The 25756-nt window shown below is 33.7% G+C and overlaps 1 protein-coding gene across 2 annotated transcripts in view; it reads right to left on the bottom strand.

The window, feature by feature from the left end:
• Positions 1 to 25756, bottom strand: part of ATPCL (ATP-citrate synthase) — an 85761-nt gene that overhangs the window by 5514 nt on the left and 54491 nt on the right. For both annotated transcript variants that reach the window (XM_085953717.1, XM_085953719.1), the window contains exons 2-14: positions 14208 to 14637; positions 9400 to 9591; positions 7952 to 8142; positions 6302 to 6560; positions 5278 to 5493; positions 4739 to 4896; positions 4070 to 4241; positions 3717 to 3875; positions 3033 to 3156; positions 2644 to 2840; positions 1386 to 1501; positions 735 to 875; positions 126 to 265 (exon numbers count right to left, since the gene is read on the bottom strand). In XM_085953717.1, coding sequence (XP_085809843.1) covers positions 126 to 265; positions 735 to 875; positions 1386 to 1501; positions 2644 to 2840; positions 3033 to 3156; positions 3717 to 3875; positions 4070 to 4241; positions 4739 to 4896; positions 5278 to 5493; positions 6302 to 6560; positions 7952 to 8142; positions 9400 to 9591; positions 14208 to 14363 — 2221 coding nt within the window. In that variant the 5' untranslated portion in view covers positions 14364 to 14637. The remainder of the gene's footprint in view (positions 1 to 125; positions 266 to 734; positions 876 to 1385; positions 1502 to 2643; positions 2841 to 3032; positions 3157 to 3716; positions 3876 to 4069; positions 4242 to 4738; positions 4897 to 5277; positions 5494 to 6301; positions 6561 to 7951; positions 8143 to 9399; positions 9592 to 14207; positions 14638 to 25756) is intronic.

Genomic DNA, 25756 nt, shown 5'->3' with positions numbered 1-25756 from the left:
CCTCCCAGTTTGGTTCTCATACATAAATACCCTGTCTATTATAGACTTATCATTACGCAAAAAGAAAGATAATCAAGTAACAACAAAAGTAATGTTTAAAAACAAAACAGTTTTGAGCTGCTGACCTGAGCAAGTACCGATGCACCAAGCTACCAAAGGTTTTGTGATCTTCCCCTCAAGCATCGCTCGGCAGACATGGTATTCTTCCACTCCTCCAACTTCTCCAAGAAGCACCATCATCTTTACATTGGGGTCTTTTTCATACCTATAATAAAACAATTTAAGAAGTGTCAGTAAACCAAGCAAGCAGCCAGTTCTTTCTTTGACATTTGGCAGAATAATCTTATTTTTAATTGTTTGGTTACATTGTTTATAAGTGTTTGGTTACATTGACACGATTTCATAGGATTAACTAAATCTTAGGAAAAATTCTTAGGTTATATGAAAAAAGTATCGAACACAACGTCAACTTTAACACATTTATAACCAAAAAGAGGATTCGCCATCTGCATAATACGACAATAATACTTCAATAACAATTTATGAAATTTGTCTGTTTCAGTAAATCTAAAATTGTGTTTGGTTGATATAGATCCACACTGCGTAATGCTAATTTAAACAGTAGCAATTAGTTTTATTTCTGCATCACTTTTCTATATTTGGTCTGTCTTATAGAGAAGGCATCCATCAATGTCTTTAGTATTATGTAACACATAAAAAATAATTGTAATTACCTGATCAAGTGGTCGAGGAAAGTGCTGGCGGGGTAACGATCTCCACCGATTGCCACACCCTCGTACACTCCATCCGTCTCCTTCGAGATGATGTTGTTCAGCTCGTTTGACATGCCTCCTGACTTCGATACATACGCCACACTAAAATGCAACAGAAATATTACACATGTAATGTTTGATCATTTATTATGATTAATGTAATATTATTATATTTTTCAAATTTCAAAATTCCTAGTTTAACAATAATCAGCTTACCTCTGCAATAAGCTTATCTCTAAATCGATATTTTTGAGTTGTTAATATTTTATTGTTCAAATCTCATTAGCTTCCCTATCACTCGACCCATTTAAATTCATTGTCGAACATCTCTTGACTTGCAGTGGTGGAAGAAAAGTGATCCACCCGATGCAGTTTTACAACATAAAATTAAGTAGATTGTGTTTGATCTGGGAAACGGGGTAACCTTAGTGCCCATATGCACTTGCGGCTAGGCCGCCTATCGTTTTTTTGTATGCAAAGTGCGATATGCGGCAGGCCGCTGCGGTTAGCCGGCATACAAAAAACGATAGGCGGCCTGCCGCATGTGCGTATAGGCACTTATTGTTAAAAGGGTGAAATAGATATAAATATACATGAGCCAATTATTCTTACCTGCCGGGCCTGTACAGTTTTGATTCCAAGATGTTGTCGATCATGCCGGCCGTGTTGCCGATCTTGAAGCAACCAGGCTTGATGCCTCCCACCGTAGCTGGACCAATGATTGTTACCTGAAGTAATACAAACCTATATTTAATTTATACTTAAATGCTTAAGCCTCAAGCGTCACTTAACCGTATTAAGCCGAAATCGGTCGCTCAAGTGCTAATGACACTTAGTGGCAGAATTGAGAAACACAAATGACAGCTGTCAAAATTATTAAGTATGTCATATACAGAAAAAAGAATTTAGTTTGGGATAATAATTTTTTTATTGAGTAATGATTACCGATGTTAATGCATGTTTGTTGTAGTGTCATTAAAATTTATATTGCACAATTTTCATAATTTTGCCATTATATGTAGGTATATGTGAGTCATATACAGTAAAACCTCGTTAATACGAATTCCATGGGACCGAAAATCGAAAAAAATTCGAATTATGAATTATGAAATGTATGGGGGAAAAATAATAAAATTTTGAAAAAAAATTTTTTTTTTGATTTTCATGAATTTTGTTTCCGATTATAGATGTACCTGTGATGTGATTATAGATTATTTTTATTACCTTATTAAAATATTTGATTTTTGATTTGATTTGATTGATTGATTTTATAAGAAAAGTCTGTCACACTTTTCAATGACTGGCTCATGAAATAGTGTACTTTATTACGATTTATTGAATATTTTTGTATGCCAGGGACTCTGAAATCATTTCGAATTATCAGTGTTATTACTAATGAGGTTTTACTGTGGTATCAAAAGTAGATCTGTGCGTTATTCATAATTTCAAGAGAATGACGAAAAACGTTTTGTTTGGTTTTTTAGTGTTATAATAGCATGAAATATGTTTCTACATTTAGAAATTAGAAATTCAATTCAAATTCAACAGTTCTACTTTTGTTTCCAAAGTATTGAACAGTTCTAATTCTGATACCAAGCCCTATTTTCCATCACAATTTTATATCACACAGATATGATTTTGATTCGAATATTATATTGCTAGTCGTACATTATGGTCATAAGAATAATTTGGCATACTTAGTTAAATTTCGATATATTTGCGACAGTTCTACTTTTGATCCTATACGACTCATGTGATCAATTAAAAACTATTTAATAAATTTATGGAAAATAGGAATTTTAAAGATGGTAGCACATTGGATTGCATGATTATTAGCAAAGATGATGGAGAAGAAAATAAAGAAACATACCATTTTTTCATCAGCAGCCTTGATGAGTTTCCTGGTCATGTTCTCGGGAATTCCCTCGGCAATGATAACGACAGTCTTGAGAGTTTTGTGCTCCATAGCTTGGAGGGTGGAATCGTACGCGGAACGCAGGGATGCAAAGTTGATGAGGACAGTAGCCTCTGGGTGGTTTCGGAAACCGAGATCCAAGTCACTGTACACTGGAATAAGTAAAGGCAAAATAACATTATTATCGCTATGATAAAATATAACTATATCCTACACAATATATTATAATATACGGTGACTGTAATAGCTAACCAGTCAAGGGTCCCAAATTGATATTTTCTTCACTGTTCATAGCAAATGATGTGAATTTATATTATAGGTAGAGTGAGTAAGTAGCTAATTACCTGGTACAAATATCTCTCTGTTTCCGAAGTAGAATTTCTGCTTATGGTCGGATGTGAATGGGTAAACCACGGCCACTACTGACGGCTCTTTGCGACTGCACACATAGTCAAAGTCCAACATATTCTGTTAAAGAGAGAATACATCCATGTAATACATTACCATGTTAGTATCAAATTAAACCCCAGTTGAAAATGTCCCTCTGAGGCGGACGAAACCGGTCCTAATCTATTGATTAAAAGTGAAATAAGTACTACAAAAAAAATTGCGTTTTATTAAATAAAAACAACAATACAATGCAGTTCCACCATGAATTGACAGTTAACAAAATAAAAGAAATTAAACCCTAAGGTTCTCTAATGGAACATATTGTGTCGGTACTCTTGTGTGGATATGAAACATGGAGAATTAGAGTACCGATCACGAGAAGGATAGAGAAGTTAGAGCTCGAGTGCTACAGGACAATTATGTGAATGTTTTGTATTAATGCGAGTGACCAATTAAGCTAGCCGTTCTGCACAAAATAAACACTGAAATAACCTCTCTTAAAATAGTGAAAAAAAAGAATGAATCGTCTACATCGGACACAATATTATTATTTGTTAATTTCTATTCATTCAACATAATTTATTTCTTTATAATCGTAAAACGGTAAATGAAGTTGCCCAAAATAATAAAGGCAATACCTGTATGGCTCTGTTCTGCATGCCCCAGACGATGCTCTTGGTTTCTTGAGTGAAGAGAACTTGCCCAGTCGGCACAGGCCGGTCTCCGTCTCTCTTGCAAATAGCGTCCAGTTCTTTCTTTGTCATCGGCTTACCACCGCTGATATCATCAGTCTCCATCTGTGAAATGCCGAAAGAGCTAATTAAATTAAAAACTGTCCCAAATTCTCATTACATTTGTCATTTAAAAATTGAACAAAAATAAATAATGGCAATTGGAATACTGTGTACAATGGTCAGATGATAAAGGTAATACTGCCGTATAATCAATCATCAAGATTTGATATTGATATACCATAGAATGCGAAAGTTACCTTTGTAGGGGGAGGATTAAGTTTCGGTAGCATCTTGGGAGCTCCCTGCTGTCTCATATCTTCAGGTACAGGTTCATGGCCTAGAGCCAATCGGCAGATGTGTGTCATGTGAGCTTCCGGACCAAATACGTACAGGGGAATACCCAGTTTTTGACCGACCTCTCTCATTTGTCTGTAAAAGATATTTGGAGAATATTAGTAAAATAAGTTTATCTTAATTAAAATGGTTAAACCAAATAGGCTAGCTCCAGATAGTTAATGTTTTAATTCATAACATGACCTGATGAACATTAATTTCCACTACATATCGGCATATACATATAGTATCAATTGTCATAGCAGCGCAGCGTCCACAGTGACAATCATCGTAGGAAATTACAATTTTTTTCATGCGATTATCAATATTGAGTGAATGTTATCAAATAGCAGTTGATGCATTTGCATGCATTCTACATTTTACTATGAATTTTGGCAGAAATATTGAAATGCCATGATCGCATTCAACCAAATTGAATGTGTACAACCAATTCACATTGCAGGTGCATGCATTATAATACAACTGCTCATTATTACCTATACACAAAAATTCAGCAGTCGCCTTGAACAAATAATAAAATAAAAAGTTCAAATCACAAATAGAATCAAATATTTATTTAATCGATTAATTACCTTAGACCTTCTTGGTAATTAGGACCACCTCTCCTGACAAAGATTGTCACGGCGTGCTGCCGTAGACGGTCTTTGAACACTTCAATGGCTGCGATGATCCCTCGGAATGTGTCAGCCACATTTGTGAAGTTGGCAATGCCACCACCGATAATCAAAACCTATATGAAGAAACGATAACATTTTTTATAGTGTTTCGGGCATGGATCCTGATATGGCACTCAGGTTGCAGAAAATTACATTATCAGAAGATACACATTGGCTAATTTATTTCAGTTTATTTTAGCTGCTGGATAATTTGATTTAATTGAATTTGTGTAATTTGATTGAATATGCTATTGAAGCTTTATGAAAATCAGTTTCAGGATTATTTATTTCTGAGATGTGTTAAAAATTAGCTTCAAAAAGATGATTCCAAATTGAACCAACCGCATAATTCCTGAGATGGTTGTTGACTCATCAAATAACCTCACATTTCACAACGTTAAAGGCATTTTTTGTTTCATCATAAAAAAGGTATCTGATGTAAATTAATATGTTACCTTTCCAAGCGGATGTGGGTTTCCCGTGCACATCAGTTCGAAGATAGTCTTAGCATATGCGGCGGTCTGCGACTCGGTGGGTGCTCCGCTGTACTCTCCGTAGTTAGCCAGCTCGGCCGCCCCGCCCAAGTCACACAGCGTGTCTGTGTATACTACTGACGCTCCACCTCCTGCCACCATCGTCCACACGCGCCCCGATTTGTTAAGAACTGTCAACTGTAAAAAAAAAAAGAATCGAGTTAATTTGCAAATTTTATAACATTATCCCCAGTGTAGAGTAATTTAAGATTAGTATTGCTAATTGGGAGGGCAATGGCCGTGCCATGGTTCAACCATATCGATTAGGACAGTATTTCTTAAACAGTGGTCAGCAGAGATTTTCTGGTGGTTCACGAATTTTTGGCGAACAAATGCCTATGCTGAAAATTCCAAAAAAATCTTCAAAACAAATGCACCTTCAAATGTTTGTCCATCGTGTTTTTGATCTTAAAAAAAAATTTATGGTTTTACGTGACAAACCCAACGGCGATCAAACGTTTTACTTGCATTTATTGTTTTGCAATATAGTCGTTTCATACCACTGAATTGATATTTTTTATTTTTACGTTAACAGCCCGCAAAACATTTTTCCTATTTTCAGTGGTCCTCAGGTGTAAAAAGGTTGAGAAACGCTAGTTTAGGACATTAATATGTTTCTCTTGCATATGGGTGAGTTTAGATGGATATTATTTTAAAGATCCTTTACATAGGGGTCCTCACATTTAGACTCAAGCTATACACCCTAGGAACAGATTTAAGAAAAAACACGAAGGCTGATAAATTCAGTTGACTAAATCATCACTTAATCTATTTAATTTTCTATTGGCTTTATAATCCGTGATCGTATGGATCAAATGAATATAATGAATGTAAGCCACTTGGCCAATCTCACGGTCTATGATCTATAGTTGTAAAATACAGTGGAAAAGATGATAACTTAATATACATCTCTTTGAAGAATTGTAATTCACTTGGTATTCCTTACTTTCAAGCTAGCCCCACTCTTGGCATCCAGCTCAGCGATATATCTCTCCTCGGCGAAGGCGTCCCGTCCGAAGGGTGGCGGGAACTCGGCTCCCTCCCACAGCTTGGCGCAGGCAAAGTCTGCCGTCTGGTCCAATTTTGCCGCCAGATCTAGCACGTAGATCTTATTGCTTGTTACGACCAGGGGGTTTATTTCTAAGTAGGTGAAGTGAAGCTCTACGTACACTCGGTATAGCTCTTCTATAAAAGGGAGTAGCATTCTGTGGGAATAGATACAAAATAATTAATAATAATGACAGCCTATGTTTTGCTTCTATAGATAGAATGCACATCAAAATATTCAGATCCAAAGTTTGGAGATGAACACTAACTATGTGGCGGTTCCACAACATTTTTAGTATAGGTAATTTGTTGATGGCTACCTGATGGCCCATTTTATTGTTATGTTAGAATGTAGGTACATGATAAACAATCATTTGCCGGCTCGCACATCTAAGCTCGTCTCATCTGCAACGTGTCGAATACGTCGATGTGACATCATTGTTATTCACAAAATACACATTGCCAAATATAGCTCCGCTCCGCACATCGGTGGAATGCGTTATTTTAGTTTGAAAAGAACAGCTTGAGTCACATGCACTATTTTCACCCGACATGCAGCGCGCAGGGTATAATCCCGAAATGACGCACTTCATCATCCGTTTTGGATTACCGAGTGACATCACTGTGCTCGCACGACCTTGCCTATACTCACATAAGAATGTTGCATGTTGCGCACAGTTTTGATTTATGATCATTATCCCAGTCGAGACAATTTTCAATCTTAGCCTTTTTGTAAATTTCAGTCTTCGGTGAGATCCTTTAAACAGGATTTTAGCAATATAATAAATCGTGTCCAGAAATTTGTACGTATGCAGTTGGCCGTGTTACACTTCACCGTGAGATATTGTATCGGAAACGTATTGCCGTACAGCAACTAAATCAAATTTATGTCTAAATACAACGTTTAAAATAGTTACATAATAAAAACCACCAGAATACAAGGGAAAGACGATAGGATAGAAGGATAGAAAATAGTTAGGTAAGTAACTTAAAAATACAACCATATCGTATTATTCATGTAAAATTCTAGTAGGTGCCCGTAAGTAACAAATCGTACCTCTAAAATATCTGATAATGATAGAGTTATTGTCAGATATGTGATACAAATCAAATGTTTCCATGGAATCTAATAAAATTGGAACATTACTGTCTGAAATGCTCCACGAGCAACGCATAATTTTTTGATCTGAATGCTATATGAATATGGCCATTTCTTTCCGGTAAGACAGCTCACAGTTAACTGTGCTACGGTGAAATGTAATATGTACAATTTACTTGTAACCATAGGTAATAAATAATTAATATTGCAGACTTTAATAAATCACCATGTCTTTTAAAGAGATATCGAAAAATGAGAAGCTTATTACAAGGTATGAATTAGATTATTCCAAATCAAATTTAAAGAGATATCGAAAAATGAGAAGCTTATTACAAGGTATGAATTAGATTATTCCAAATCAAATTCTTTATCTACACATGGAAGTATTTTTCTTCCAAAAAATGAGATTTTAATAATTTAATAATAATAGAATGTGTAAATTATACTAACTTTCTTTTATCCGCAGAAACTCCTTGAAGGAGTGACTTTTCGGTGAGGGCGGGGTTGATTTTTGTTCCAGTGGGCACTGTGTAGGTGACGGCCACTTCGTCCACGTCTCCGATGTCCACTCCACCGGCCGGGTGGAACAGGATTGTGTCGCCACCTCTGCCGGATGCAATGCATATGTACATTTCTTCTGACTGAAAATAAGTCATCAAGTTAATGCCGATCAATACCTTTCCGTGTAATAATGAATTTTGCCAAGTTGATACAATGTTAATAACAAACACAATATGTAAGGTGTATGTCAAGTACACATTGACGCAGCGATTAGGGCGCTCGCGCAAAATTTCTACAAGTGGCGCGTAAATCGTCTAAAATACAACGTAATCAAATACGCCAGCGCACACTGGATTTGACGACGCCTTGTGCTCCGCCTGCCGCATGAGTCACCGTTTTTCGCTTCTCAGCGATACGATTTAACGAAAATACAATGGAGTCCATTCATTGAACACAGCAAGCAAAATCACGCTCCTCGAAGCGTCGTCGATAAGACGGGCGAGAAGCCATTATTAAGAACAGTGTACGCTTTGTTTAGTTATTACGTGTCCGATATTTAATTACAAGCCCCGAGAAATAATATAATATTTTTATTGCTTTGTTATGAGAGACGCTGTAATAATAATTATTTTGTGCTTCTTGGGCCCCTTATTACATAGGTGAATGGTAATGCGCGGCAAGAGGCGTGTGATTATGGTTATGAATATACGCTTCTTACGCCGACTGCGCCCGCTCGTCCGTCTTGATGGGCTTTATGCCTTAGACAGATCGCTCAAGAAGATTACTCTTGTTTGTTCCCTGTCTCAACAAAAATGTGTATTTCTCAAGCATTATTAAAATGAACCAATACCTATATATATATATACCTATATATAATAATTAGCCCCTTCCACTTTTACAATATATATTGAAAAGGCGTATGTAACTTTTAACCTCCTATGCAATAATAATCGTGCAATTAATGTAACCAAAATGCTCTGGCGTAATAATTACAACCTGTTTAAAAAATTCAATGAATAAATCTAAATCATGTGTTTTCTTCACTTTTACTACTAAATAACCATGTGATGCAAGTCCCTATCGAAGCCCCTCTCCACTCTAACCCCAAAAAGAAGGACTCCCTAAGCATCCCAGCTTGGAAGAGTATCAATAGATATTCTAACATTTTGTGATGTGGACTTTATTTTATTGCTAAAGTATTTTTGTTATTATCCTGACATGTATATAAATAGTTATAATTTTATATTTAAAAAGGGCAGTTAGGATTATTGTATTTAAATAAGTTTTGTGAGTTTTAAATTTAAGTGACATGCAATCTCGGAGGAAGCCCAAGTGTCCTTATACTTTAACCAACGAATGGGTATAAATAGAAAACAAGATGAATTTCGTTAACAAACCTGTTGGTGAGGTACAAAAGGTTCTATGATGAAGTTGTGTAGCCGTCCTGTGGTGGCACCGACCTGGCACTCTTTGCCTGCTCGGTCTCCGATCCACTTCTGTACTCCCGCCAACTCCTCGCCCACACACACCAGACCCATTTTGCCCCGACGCTTGATCAGCTGATCTGCTTTTGCTACCAATTTTTGACCCTGGAAACGTTAACAATGGATTGAGTATTTTACAATATAAATTGAAATGAATGGAATATACAAATTGGTTGGAACTGAAAGAAACTTTACTTTAAATTAAATTTACGTATTCATTATTCTAGATGGAGCCAGTAACAGTTTCCAACTAGTGACATTAAATTTACGTATTCATTATTCTAGATGGAGCCAGTAACAGTTTCCAACTAGTGACAAAGAGTCTTCCTTTAATAAATTAGAATTAATAATAATATTATTAATAAAATCACACATTTTTCTTTCATTCAAAGTGCGTTAATGGCTTAGAATGATTCTTCGTAAAAATGGCCTGTTAAAATAAGCATCACTGTGTGTGGAGGCCAATATTCTATTCTCCACTCAACTGTGAATTATTGGTGAAAGGACACTGTTTTAGTAAAAGATATTACCTATTTAATTATTGATTAATATGCATAGTATATTATTTAATATATTGTGTTTTAATTTTAATTAGGACAAAACACATTATGGCTAATGTTTGATTAAATTCGAATGTTATTTTATTATACTTGGATAGAATTTCTTATCATTTAAAATACCAGCAATTATATAGGACAGTGGCAAAGTGGCAGTGTGTTAGTTATCTAGTATCATACAAATTTAATAATGCCTACATAATGCAAATTAAAATTATATAGGTAAATTAAGCATATTACATGGACACTTTAAGAGATCATTTTTATGAAGAATGATGGATCAAAACATGCATTGAAAAAATACAAGTGTATTTTATGATTGTGGAACTTGCGACACATGATTTTGTGCAATACTTCGCTATTCGTAAATTAATAAATATTTATCCCAAATTTGAAAGAATAAATTTTTACGTGAAAGGAAAAAGGAGATACGTCTAAAATCTTTACATTTTAGGAGAGCCAAAAGAAGATTGAGTTTTGAACAACTTTCAATAAGAATTTCTTTTTCTCTGTGAAAATCACTAAATCAGAGGCATTGATTCGATGAGTCCTTTATGCATTATAGATTATAGGTTAATTTGGCATATTATTCAACTCATTTTACTTATTTTTAGACTTGTCTCTCTTTTTCTTTGAAACAGAAAAATATCTCCTGGTATAATTGGTAAATATGTAGAGCCATAAGGAAACCTAGATCACTAAAACTGATACCTATCGTTGTATGTTATGATTCTCAGTTGGTTAATTAGTGCAATCTTACGAAATGTTGTATAGGGTTTCTAGCATTAATGCGATTTGCAAGTCTCAGTTATTCCCAGAGAGCGAGCCGGAGAAGGGTTATTGCGCGCTTCTGTGATTCTATGCCATTGGAGCTTACCTACTTCCAGGCCGGAGACAAATATTTGAATTTTTGCTACGTACTTATTTGAATACAGAATTACTTTAATTAATAAGACATTACGCCATATGGTAACACTATATAATAAATGTTTAAAACTCTCATCAATTAGATTTAATTCAATTTCCATCAAGTATTTATCATCAGATAGTAGATGTAAGTTTATAAATCAATTACTTAAAAGATACACAACATATTTTAGCTCTAAATTTAATTCAAGGGATAAATCTATATGTATAATGATAATAATCAAAATAATATAATGATTTGTATGTTCACAAAAATTAACTGCCATCAAAAAATTCATAACAGACGAAAAACTATATTTATATCTTATCTGTACCCGAAAGCAGACTGCCTTATCCTCAAAAAGAACACTTTCGGGAAAACAAAATTTAAAAAAATTCATGGCCTGTAGTAAATGTTTCAAGAATTTTAGGTTTTTCTTAAGAACAGATTAAAAGTGTGAATTTGGCACAACAGATAAGATAAATCGACAAAGGGTTCCGAGGTACAGATTTTTATTATTCATTTCTCTATTTATTATGATTGGTGCATTATGCATTCATTATTCAGTAATGGATGGAATTTGAATTATTCAAAATGTCAAGGGAGACATGAACATCCCAATTATTAAACATTATTTGTGGTTAAATGAGGACAATAAACATAATTAATGTTTTGTTCATGTGATAGTGATTATCATATTCATCATTAATGCAGTAAGTATAAGTATCTAGGTATTTAATTTTTAACTCTTTAATTAGGAGTCTGAAAAAATACTTAATCCAGGTAATAAAACAAGGCACTTTATTTAATCAATCTAGAGTTAAGATAATCTAATATGGAAATATATACACAGCCCAGCTATTCTAACATATCACTTAACATCCAAAAAGAGGTAATTGTGATAAATGTATCACATTTATCACTTAACATATTCTGGCAGTCAATTATATAAAAAAAGTTGACCGTCTTAAATGTCAAAAGGTGTTATCTTTTAACAGCGCCTCTGTTGACCATGCTAACATTAGAATGAAACAGAGTATGTCAATTTTACATAATATTGAGAATTGAGCTGCAAGATCCGACAGTTTTGCTGCAATCGCAATGACATGACTAATAGAATTGTAGGTTATGTTGATATGTCTGACGTGTATGATATTGTTCTTGTGTTCGGCTCATTGCCAACTAGATGGCGCTCATTCGGCTTTATCCGCTTGGGTTCGGCATTATGAACATATCCGAATTTGACCGACATATCTAATTTTTTTACCATATTATGAATTGGAGATAGCCGCCGCTAACCGTCTATTGTAAAGAATACATTTTGTGCTAATTTGTATAATGGAAACGTGCTAAAGTGATAACCGTTAAGAATAGACCTACTGGAGTTGCAACGCGTTGACGCAGGTCTTACTTGATTCTAAATTCATCCGATTAGAAACTCCAGTTGGATAAAAAATTCCGATTAAAAATTTAAATCGAGTAAGATCTGCGTCAATACGTTGCAACTGTAGTGCTGTGTCTGCGCCCTTATTAGTTTTCAAAACGGTAATGTATGAATCCAATGACACATAAATAAATTTACATTGAAAAACCAATTCTTTTATTCAATGAATAATTCACAAGATTTTAGAATGTAACATTCTTTATTGAACATAAAGAAATTTACATTGTGTTCAAACTGCATATAGGTAGGTACTTGATACTTTTCATAATGAAAAAATCTGGAAATATTTCTTTATTTCTTAATTTATTGACAGTGTATGGTGTATATTTTTATATCTCATGGAGGCTCACTCACCCCCTAGGCAGAATACACAGTAGAAAAATTCATATGAGAAACTGATCTGCGTAAGTATGCAGTTAGTGGGACAGGGACACACCTTCGTGAGATTAATACACTATACCTAATATTCAATAATTTCAATTTTAAATATTCCCCCTTAAAATATTAATGTAGTGGTATTGGGAGCCAGTGATGTTTATGTTTGCAAGAACCGTTACATGGATAAAGTTATGCGGTCCCAATCGGACGATTAGTGACTAACATCATACATTTTCCAGCAAATTTGAGAACAACGATGGTGAATGTTAAAATAATCAAGTTCCGTAGCAGTGACATGCGGTCACCATTGCTTGTACTATAAATACTATTGAAATTAAATTTGGAGGTGCCTACCAACTAATTGCAAATCGCTATCCTAGCTCTGCGATATTCCAATAATATTTATATAATATTAAAAATTATTAGAACCTTCTGAAAAAACATAGTTACACAAAATTCCTCATACAAATTGCACCTGCCACTTGTGTTTCTCAATTTCGTCACTATTCGACTGATTTCAACTGCATAAGTTAAGAGGCACACAAGATCACTTATATGACTATACATCTGGCCCATAGAGCACTCTTTTTACACTTGCAAAGTAAGCTACCTTGTGACACTTGCTGTCAAATACAATAATAACCAATAAGTAATATTATGACCATATAATTTATCATCTGGGTCACCGTTACAGTAAAACCTCAAATTTGTAGACTCCAGATTGGACAAAATTCCATTTTGTATTCCTCATGTAAACAATGTTCGGCACATGTAATCTAACCTGTCATCGGAGATGCTAATTGGGAGGGCAATAACTTCAGATGTTGATATATTCCACCTGTGAGGATGAGTATTATAGATTGATGTTGTTTTACAGATTCTTAAAATAGGATCCACTTAGCTCATTCAGTTTACTTCCATTTTATAATTTATGTAACTATTTACTCTTTATACTGTTTTTAATACTGCATATTATATTATTTTGTTCTTTAAATTTGTAATATGTAAATAAGTAAAAATAAATAAATTTTAGTCCGCAGTTTTAAATCTTGTGACCGATGATCTGACTTGTAAATAGGATTTTATTTGTGTTTATTATAAAATTTAAGTACATTGTCTATTCCTTATTACATATAATTTTAAACAGGCAAACTAACTTCACTAGTTTGACAATTTTTTATCATAAGCATTCGGAAAAGTTACTTTAATGTTTAATATAATATAATGGACTTTTAGCTTTAACTGACACTATATCAATAGAATTAGTCTATTACACGGAGGTTTTTTTATTGTACATGAAAGTTGAAATAGACTATCATATTATATTGTATAATCATTTAACGAATAAAGATTCTTTTGCCCTAGAATAATCATTAATGTGATCACTTTCTCAAAATACGAAGACTAACTAAATAATAACTAAAAAGTCTCTCACCTTTTGTTTTAACCATGTGTTAGCCTCGACGACTCGCGGCCACTCTGACCCTTCACCATATGATGCACAGATGCAGGGAGCCATCGCTGTGCTGGTGCCCATGTGCCTGTCCAACAGGCGTTTGCCCGACACTTCACTGATTGCCTTCGAAGACATATTTGATTATTAACGTATCACTAGCACAATTTAAAAACACACTAACTTCACAACGGACGGTTCGTAGTAAAACTGTTTCGGTGACAACTCTCGATGATTGTTTCCAAATCAGTTTAAGAGTATTATTTTAGATTAAGCTAATAAGTCACTGGTGTCTGCAATGCTGGGAGGGGTTATCGGTGACTCTGCCGTGGTATCATTTGTTCTTGGGCTTTGTATGACGACTCTCTTGTCGGGATGTTAGTTTCCCGGGCGGCTAACCGCTGTACTGCCTCTGAAAAGATAAATACATCAAATCAGTATTGATTGAAAGTAATTATACCGTCAATTTGTTACTATCGATAATGTTATTGCAATTTTTCAATTAATATAAGTTTTTTACTATTTAAATTAAATATACAGGAAACGCTGCATATTGAATGTAATGCAAATGCATCGGTGACCAAGTTGCGTAAATCAACTCAATTCAAAATTCTGTAAATGAAAATATCATTCTCAAATGATTCTTTATGTTAAGTAATTAAAATTTTTCGTGTTAAGTAATTAAAAGTCAAAACATTCAAATTATTAATGGTGACTATGAAAATAAGGACATTTTATACACCCATTCATGGGATTTAACTCCACGGTTGGGAATAAAAAGCGCTTATATATTTTCATACAAAGTAATTATGTACATGTGAGAATCCTATTTAACACAAAACTAGGTATGTGGTGATGTGAAAACTGCTTCTAACTTATTTTTTAAATATATGTCACCTGTACTCATTCCATCCTCAGACAGATCCATAGAATACGCACATGAAGGATAAACATGTTTGGGCCACCTTTTGTGCAAATATTGTGTAAAAACAAGTATTGTTATACCAGTTATGAAATAAATTATAACAGTTTATTGACTAAAGGAAGATAATACCAATTGCATTATGTAATTTGTAAAAATACTATTCTTTGGCAGAATTTTTTTTATTGTTATTATATATATTACATGCAGGCTTCTTATCGATTATCAACATTTCTCAATACACTTTGCTCCTATTATTTATTGTCTTTTACTTTGGAATAATACAGCATAACTAATAAAACTTAATTTTTGTGAACCCTGAGTACGGAACATAGTAAGATAGATAGGAAACTGATTTAAAAACTAATACAAATATCCCAGCACCTCGACTAGACTAGGTGCAATTTATTTGATTTGAGTTAATTGAATTTGAAGATCCAATCCAAAAATGTGTGACATTGATACAATATTTTCAATAACTACCGAAGAGAAACCAAAACTACATACATCTATTATAACATAGATAACTTACTGATCATTTTTTCCCTATAAAAGTGACAAATGGGGTAAGGATATTATAATCAAATTATAATCAGAATTCGACACCACAAACAGCTTAAAACTTCTCATAAAAAAGTTTGACTATTTAAGCCGCAAAACATAACTATAGACCCCCTCCAAACCAACCCGGCCCACACCACCAAGCATATCACAATGTCGTACATTGAAGCTTCAGCAGTTTTTTACAGTCCTGGGAATGTCGCAGGAGCAGATGCCCAAGACTGAGGTCGCTACGCACTCAAGTGTGTTTTGACTAATTCATTCTACAAACATTTAAATTTTTTTTAATATCCCACCGTGGATAGAAAAGCATGTGAAAATGTACCCACAAACAAGCAAGACAGTGTGGCCATATTTTGGGAATAATTTTTAACCATTTCATCGGTAGCAGTGACGAGTGATCTTCTGGAATGAGGTTTTTATTGAAACACGATTATTTTACGATGTGGACTATCCAAACTACATTTAAGTCAATAGCAATGTTTTCAGGACGTGTGGATGTGCGTTGTATGTCAAAACTTTCAAACTAATTACTGTGGATGAACATTTGAGTTCAAAATTTTTTAAATAATAATTGTATTAATCTGTCCATGTATCTTGATCTCCACTTTATAATAAAAATTATTATTATTTATTGCAGAAAAGAGTTGGTACCTATATCATTCTCGTCAATTAATATCGTCGATCGCGCGGTCCAAAGTTTCAAGTAATGCAAATTTTTAAGTCTCACAAAAATCAAGTGTCAGTTTTTTTTCTTTACAAAAATATAGCAGAGTTTGCAACTTTGAACTCAGCTTATTCTTCTCGAAGACTACAAATTGATTTTTTTATATTTAGTAGTTGAAAAACAAATAAAAGCCGCATTAAAAAAGAACACGAATGGACCTTTTACCCGGTTTAATCATTCCTACAACGGAAACGAACACACATTGAAAAAATGATAGTCGCGAGATGTAGTTAAGTAGGTACTATTGTTTGTAATAGTGGGATCACTCTTGACTTCTTAATCGCGAAATCGGTTTTATCTGTTTACCAAAGAAACATAAATATAATTTAATCTATAGAATTATTGATGTAAATTCATTTTATTAGACATAATTTAATATTGGTTTTTTACTCGTCAAAAATAATAATAGTGTTTGCAGCTTGAAAATTTTATAATAAAAAAAACGCCTAAAATTAATTAAAATAATATTGCGTAGGTACCTATTTATTATCTTGGGATTAGGGGATCGGAGCCTACAAAACTTCTACAATATAAATAATAAAAAAAATGTCTTTAAATGGGAAAGCTGTTTAATATAAATTTATTTATTCGGTTATATTATAATATGGGTTTCAACAATCACACTACTACGTGATCGGCATTGAAGATCCGGGATTGCCAATTGTATTAAACGCGCACAGAACAATCTTTCGATTTTATAATACATATAACAATTAATTGAACATACATAATTTTGAAAACACTTCTGAGAAAATAAATTATAACCAATAGAATAGCATCTCTCGGGTATCGCGCCCATAACTAATGGCTTTTGATACTCACTGAAGCGCTTTCCAAATTGAGCCACTATTAGCGATCGGCTTTTGTATTTTAAATCAAAGTAGGTAGACAATTACTTTAATTACTGACCGACGTCACGGATCAATCCAAGATTTTTTGTTGTAACTTACTTGAACTTGCTAATAACTTTTAATGAACTATAATTTTATTTAACGAATGCTTCACAAGATTTAAGAATGTAACATTCTAATTATTGAACATACATAATTAAAACACCCCTGAGAAAATATATTATAATCAATATAAATTATACACTATTTATGTCAGATCGTAACACCTTACGTCCACCCTTCGCCACAGCTATCTATTTACCGACTTCTTCTTTAGTGGTTTTCCATTAACGGAAGGTGTGCATGACATTTTTGATTGCTTCCTTATTCACCGCGCCCTTAGACTATAAATACATCACCGGGCCCCTGTAAATTGGTGCTTTTGTTGAAACAACGGCAGAGATCAGTTAAAAAACAGTATTTAGTGGTATCATACTGAGTATGAATTGATTCGCATACTGTGGCCAAAGACATCGATTTTCGTTTCAGTTACGGTTCAATAATTAGAATGTTACATTCTCAAATCTTGTGAATTATTCGTTGAAAAAAAATAGTTAATTAACAATTATATTTTATTTGTCCTGTTTTCGGCCGGAATTACTGCGTTTCCGAATTACTGTTTATATGGATAACAAAATAAAACTGTGATGTTATAACCTCACACCGATGAATGTCAACATAGACGATTCACACGCATTCCACCATAAATAACCATCAGAATCAGTATTTCCCGCGACGAGTGAGCGTCGGATCGCATCGCGAAGTTGCTTTGCCTGCCTATTGTGTCACGAGACGGAGAAGAATCAAATCAATCACTGCAAGCAGAAGCCGCCGACCTCGACCGGCACTCGAACTGTGAACCCAGCCGTCAGCCATACGAGTGTGTACAATAGGTTTAATTTATAATTCAATAAACCGCAAATAAAAATGCATCTACTCGTTACAATAATAGCAATCGCCGACAAGCTACTGCTAAATGAATAAACAAGAATCTTAACAATCCGAGAGATCTATACTTAAAAAAATATTAAAACCTGAAATAAATAAACCAATCACAGCAAACAATTCCATATGGTGCCACTGTATACAGCAGTAGCGAAGGGTGGAGATAGGCTGTTAAGATCCGCACTAAATAGTGCACATTAAACTTTGTTAAATATACGTATTTGTTTTTATTGAAATAAGACCACAATTTACAGATGGTGTTGGTTATTTTTTTAAATCAATTAAACCGTGCCTAAACCAAACCATAATAGTTGTGGTATATTTTGGGCAATACAACAAAATTGTGCACACTTTTTCATTCATACTTATTTGTTTTCATTGGATTAAGAATACATACTACACAATTACTGTAGGTTCATTTTTTTTAAATTCATTAAGTCCTAGCCCTGCCTTAACCAAATTATAATAGATAAAAAATATTCCATCTATAAAATATTCAAAGTTATGTGTGATTTAATTGCATCATTTTAGGTATTTTATAGATATACGAGTAGTTTTTGATTATTATCTATTATGGCTTGGTTTCGCAGGGTTTGATTGAATTTTAAAAACTAACCAACACCATCGGTAAATTGTAGTTGTATTTCAATGAAAACAAATACGTATGACTGACAAAGTTTAATGTGCACTATTTATGGCAGATCTTAACAGCCTACCTTCACCCTTCGCCACTGGTATATAGATCTACCCATAGCTATGACAACTTAATAATAAGTAGGTACCTATGTCAATTTCGTCAAATCAATAATTTACAATTGTTATCGTAAATACAAAAAAAAAAATGTCAAAAGAAACCTCCAGTCACCTACCGAATTTACAATGTCAATGACCAATAATAAATGAATGTTATTTCCTTGCACGTTTAATTAAAAATACACTATCGCGTCCCTAATTATATGCAATGAAATTATCATAATACAGGTAAAATTAGTATGTATAATATGTAGTAGATACGTAAAGGCTTGCACGCACAGACAAAAGAGTTGGCAGCCGAATAAATTAATAATACCTACACGTCATAATTTTATTACGGTCAATTATTTGAATTGTTGCTGAGTTAAGTTAGCGACTTTTCTGTTACAGAAATAATTGACGAAGCTTCATTTTTATTGTCCCTTTTTAAGATTTAATAAGAGTCAATCTGTGCTGCCCATTGTATGATGTTGTCAACTTGAGTGAGGTCACTACTTATAATTATTTATTATTCATGCTACAAGATCACTCACTATACGTTTTTACGCAACGGTTATATTGTTACTTTCAATCAATAATAATAATAATTATCGTTGTTTTTTTAATGTACCAATTAAATAATAATAAATCACCGTTGGCATTACTAAAATCAATGTCAAATAAACAAAAAAAAAAAACAACACAGGTTAAGGTCCATTAGACATTAACTGGCACGTGCAATAATTTAAAATGTATTGTATCCTACATATTACTGAAGTTTTATTATTTGCGTATAAACCCAATGTCTGCTGGATTAGATAAATTTGTCAAACATTCATATGGTCATAGACCAGAGTTATCATTAGGGCCCGGATTTGTATGCAACAAAAAACATGGTTATATGCATGCACGTATGCACTTAAAATCAATAAAATATGCACTAAAGCCGAAGAAATATGCAGTTGAAAATTGTCATTTTTTGTGGGAAAAATTGTAAATACCCACTTTACCCAATATTATTGACAAAAAATCGAATAACTAGTTAATAATTTTTCAACATAATACGATATCAGAACAAAAAACACAAACGAAGAATATAAAGTTAATCAATTACAATTTTCAAAACAGTTTTTTCACAAGTCCCTACAAATAATTGAATAATAAATGCAATGTAAACCAAACATAACTTAAAAAACAAAAACGACACACTTAACTATTCCTAAATACTATTTTCTGTTTTTTGTCCGAAAAAAAATTACATAATTTTTTTCAATATTATGCTCTGGCATTAAATTTTTCCGCATAAGTATCTGTCAGTATTTTGTTTATATGCGGAAAACTACCTCTCAACGTCCACTTGGGCAAATTTTAAATAATAGTGCCCGAGTTGACTTCACTTTTTCCACTGATAAATCCACAGCTCGGAGATGGCATTAAAAATGCAAGTGCATCTAAACTATCTTCCTTCCTAACTTAGTTATATTTCGATAAAATAATTTAAAAAAAACTAAAATTACACATTCAAAAGCTCTAAAATATGCATTTAGTTATAAAATATGCACTAATGTCTCAAATATGCTCTAACGTCTCAAATATGCATTTATATGCACAATAAAATTTTATTTTTGGATTCTGTGTCTTTCAAAACAGATTTCTGTGCAACTCTCATAGCTGTGCATACACCCTAACAAAACATGCACTAGCATATAAATCCGGGCCCTAGTTATCATTAACCAACATAACAATTAAGCCGGAATCAAGAAAAACCTTTATATTCCATTTGATTATCTGACGTTTTATATTAAATTATTCTAGGTAGATACCTACATTAAATTTAATACAGGAGCCAGCTGCATTTACAGTAATGTATTTAGAATATCAATTTGCTTGGTGATTCGCGAGATATACCTACTAGCGGCCACAGATTCTCAATAACTTTACTGGGTAGCCGCGCGTTCGAGGGCGCATACAATGACATTCGCGTCACAAAAATAATAGGTATAATAATATATAACTACTGTCTATAACCATTATTTTTACGTTACTTTAATATATTGTTTATTAATTTTTATTATTATAAATTATTTTATAAAATAACACATTTGAGTATTGTTGTAAAATAAGGTTACATGCAAAAATAAGGAAATTGATAAACGAATATGACATAATGTATATTATATTATTATTAATTATTGTATGTATAAACCAAAATGATCAGTCATTTTATTTCAGAAATTCTATTTTACTCGACTAAATGAAATCTTTAATTAAACCCTAATATCCCCAAATTGTCATTAGCGTTTACTATGATTTTAAACTCACGGTGAGATATGTATGAAATAATGTTCGATCTCGTTCGAATCAAACATATGAATATCGTATATATTTATGAATAGAATTGTCACTTTCATTTAGAGTTGCTACTTCATAAATTTGCACCCCGGCTCTAGGATGAAAATGATGTAATATATTCTAAAAACATTTGTTTAAATATATATATTATCTATTCATTTTCTTATTACTATATATTTTATATCAATACAAGTGAATATCATTTGATCTAATTTTATGCGAGGTAATCAGGCAAATAGGCGTATCAGTGTAGTAAAAAGTGGGAAAAAAGTGCAAAGTTATAAAACGTATACTCTCACTATAAATATAACACAAAACCTAAGTAGATGCCAATTGTTTATATTTTTATAAACAATAATTCGCTATATTGGAGACAATATCTTGAACTACAGTATTTTATGTAGGTATGATAGGAACGCACAAGGTTTATTTAACTGTACCTAAGTATATTTATTTACCCACGATGGCCGCGTGGCTTGAGCGCCGGTCTATAGTGTCGAGGGTCCCAGGTTCGAATCCTGGGTCTGGCAAGTACACATATTATTTTTCAATTTGTGCATGAGTCAGAGTATGGACCTAATAGGTTGAGCAAATGGCTGACATACATTTCTCGTAAAAAAAATCTGTTAATACAAAACCTCCACTCTGTGGAGGCCCATATAATCGTATCAGGGTCGGACATGGTCGAAAAAAAAAGAAGTATATTTGAATTTAAGAAAATATGTATTATTGTTTTTGATCCAGTAAAACTTGAAAACACAATGTTTCAGTAATTTTATTGTATTTAACTGTGTCTCGTAATTACGCCGTTCGATGTATAATACCACGACCGGCAACCCCGTAACAGATTTTCCTTGGATAATATTTTGGACAGCGCGACCCGCGGATTGGTGTTATCCACTGTCAAGAAAGTGCGTATGGCGTGACTTCGCCGGCCGCTCTGATTGGCCGCTGAGCATCGCGCTACGTCCAATACCTCAGGCGGCCCTGTCTCCTGTCACGGTTAAACTCTCATAAAATTTACAAACTATACCTACACTTCTTTTAATCTAATTAGTAATAAAAATAACCACCTACGTCCTACAATATGAGTTTTGATTTATGTAGGTACGTCCATGTTGATTACTTCAATTTCCAACTGATTTGTTCGAGGCCCTGGTTACACACCGCGACAAATTCACAAATAAATACTCAATTTCCCATTCGCCGTGAAAATGATAGCTGTTTGTATTCTTTCGGGAGCTCAATGCATTCATTGTCAAACTATCATCCTACTATTATGCAAAGAGCCCACTGCGCGACGGTGAGAGTAAATTACGTCTCAGTTGAAAGCGCGGGGATTACTATCTTATTATTCTATAACCCCTGCGGCATGCCGTACGTGATGTAAAACGACTCGAGTGATACGACAAGGTTACGCGGGCTTCCACGCGGTTAATTTAAAAACGGCTTACAAGCAATTACAACGAAATCATATATTAGATGGTGGGATCGACCACTGCTGGACATGCCTGGTGTACGTTATTCTCCATCTTCTTATCTCACATACAATATGACGAACAAGATTTATTGTTTGATTTTGTATTACAAAAAAAAAAATGTCAATACCTTAACATTAAGCCGAATAAACGAAATTGCACATCCGCTTACTCATAGCAATTTTGATTTTGTATTACAAAAAAAAATGTCAATACCTTAACATTAAGCCGAATAAACGAAATTGCACATCCGCTTACTCATAGCAATGCACTCACTGCAATTTTGAAGAAATCTTTATTTAGCTACGTATTTTTTTCGACTTATACGAGGTATAAATGAGAACTCTGCCATTCTGGGCAGTGTTGACCTGTGTGTCCCTGATAACTATCTTAGAGATAGAGACCACCAGTTGTTTATTCTCCCAAGGTGCAGAACCAACCTGCCACTGGTAATGCCAATTGGGAGAGCGATAACTATGTTCAACGAAATTGCTTCGGGTGTTGATATATTCCACCTACGTGAGAATGAGTTTAGGTGGATGTTGTTTTATAAATTCTTAAAATAGGGTCTGCTTAGCTCATCCGGTGTACTTCCTTGTACCTATCTAATTTATCTACTGATATATCTCTTTTTCATGTAATACTGTTATATTTATATATCTTTGTTTCTAAATGTCATGTTGTGAACGTCTTGAACTTATAATTTGTAATGTCCACAATATGTTAAAAAAAAAAAAAAATGAATTGAAATATTGGCGTAAAGAATATTTTTTACGTATGAAATTAATATTATTACAACAAACACACACTATATGACATAATCGTGAACTTGACTAAATCAGTCATATTTCTTCTTGCATAAAATATAGCAGACCTTAAATGTCATTTTTTGTCTGTTTTGAGCACTGACTGTGTTAAATAAGTAATGATTTTTGATGTGTATATGTTTAGGAAAACACATTATTTAAACTAATCGCTCAATTTTATATCGTCAGTTAGATAATGAAATTTCATCGATTTACTGTGACGTTATTAGTGTGTACCTATTCAACAGTAGCAATATCGTATTATCGTCTTATTTACCTTAAGTATACCTGACAATTCGGCCTATTTCTCTGCAAAGGTTACCCTTCACCACCGCTAAATACCGTGATTAAAGGTGTTATTATGTATTAAATTCATTAAGTAAGTTCATAACTGTTTCCACTGTAGTATTATTAAGTATTTGGGGTATTTATTACGCCTAAAAAATATCAGGAGTGAAAGAAAGGGAGGATCCGTCCCTTCCTGCGAGTTGAATTACATACGCTATAATACGCATAAGTTTGATAATGGTGTGACAACTGAACTAGCTATCGACTAATAAACCAACATGTAGAATTTTATATAACTAATTTAGATTATCATTTTGTAAAAAGGAATTCTACGAAGAGGTTGGAGGATATGTATTAATATATTTATTATTATATCAAACAGAATATTAAAAATAGTATAATGGTTAGCATACCTATGCACGTACTGATTCGTTTAAAATAATCATCGGAAAACTGCAGAGCTGTTTTATCAACATCCCAATCCAAAATACGCGTAAATGTAAATGTAAACAAAAGTGCAGAACGTGCCGTCCAACTGTACTTTTATTATTACTCACTGTGTGCAGCGCGAAATTGCACAAAACTGAATTTCAAGTTAAGTTATGGCGGCGAATAATATTATAATTATTATATCAAAATCTGTTTAGTAATTTCCGCACTGACACATTCAACAACAACAACAAAAACTCTCAATCCAACAAAAAAAAAAAATAACGCGCGTCATCGATTTATACGCGAAACTTTGAAATGTCTGGTTTGAAGAGACACGAAAATTACACTGAAGACTCCCCACAAACACAGTAATTATATATGCGGATAAAACGATGAAAAAAAAATGTTCAAGTATGTCGTATTAATACTATTAATAGCAAAAAAAATATATAAAGATGTTCCAGAAATCACATGCCCGTTTCGTAAAGGTCGCGTCGTTTTGGCGGGAGAAGTGAATTACGGAGAAAATGATTACCTAATAAAATGTTGTACGAAGTATTTTTAAAATGCGTCCCAGAAATTAATGATATTACAGCTACATTTCACCAGATTAAATCATTTTGAATGGAAAACAATTTTGTGCTAAGGTATTTTTAGAAATACATTTCAGGAATTGGTAGCCCCATTTCCGAAAACATACCGTAGTATGGCGAAGTGATTCATGTATGAAATCCTAACCACTGAGCTAGAAAATTCTGGTCCGCATTTGCCATAATATAGATAGAGAGAGCAGTAAGCATGGCCCCCCAAGGGGGGGCTGACAGGGTTTAGTCTGGGGGCCCAGGCTCAGGAAGGGCCCGGCGTGACGAGTCGACCAGATAAGTGAGATATACATAGATCTAATAGTAAAAAAAGACGCCTGCGGCGCTATTTTTCTACAATAACATTAATAATTAAAAATATTTATTTTAACTGTATTTTAATGGATGTACGTATTAAGAATACAAAAAATCGCTAAAAATACACCTTAATTTTACCATGTAGGTACACCATTTGGAAAACGCTACTTCAGCGCGTCACACTGCCTTTACCCTTAGCGATAGGTAAGGGGGGGGGGCGCCAAACATCTTAGCCTGGGGGCCCGCTTCAGGATGTGGGGCCATGGCAGTAAGTAGGAGTTTGCTAAGAACGTGTGCGATCTATAATAGTTGACAACGGATACGTTAATTGGTGACAGTCGTTACCAATGTATTTTGCACTGATTCTTGAAAATGACTAGAGGGATTGCGAAATGAATATTAAAACTATGACACGACTTGCGCGTTTCACTTCGCGGACATTATTATTATAGTTTGAAACAAAGTTTGCATTAAAAAATCAGATCGTGAACAAACGTTT

Source organism: Rhyacophila brunnea, unplaced genomic scaffold (assembly GCF_057557595.1).
Source record: "Rhyacophila brunnea isolate RB1 unplaced genomic scaffold, BYU_Rbru_1.0 scaffold_4, whole genome shotgun sequence".
Lineage (NCBI taxonomy): Eukaryota > Metazoa > Arthropoda > Insecta > Trichoptera > Rhyacophilidae > Rhyacophila > Rhyacophila brunnea.
The sequence above is the reverse complement of the archived record's forward strand: the minus strand, read 5'-3'. Positions and strand labels throughout refer to the sequence as shown.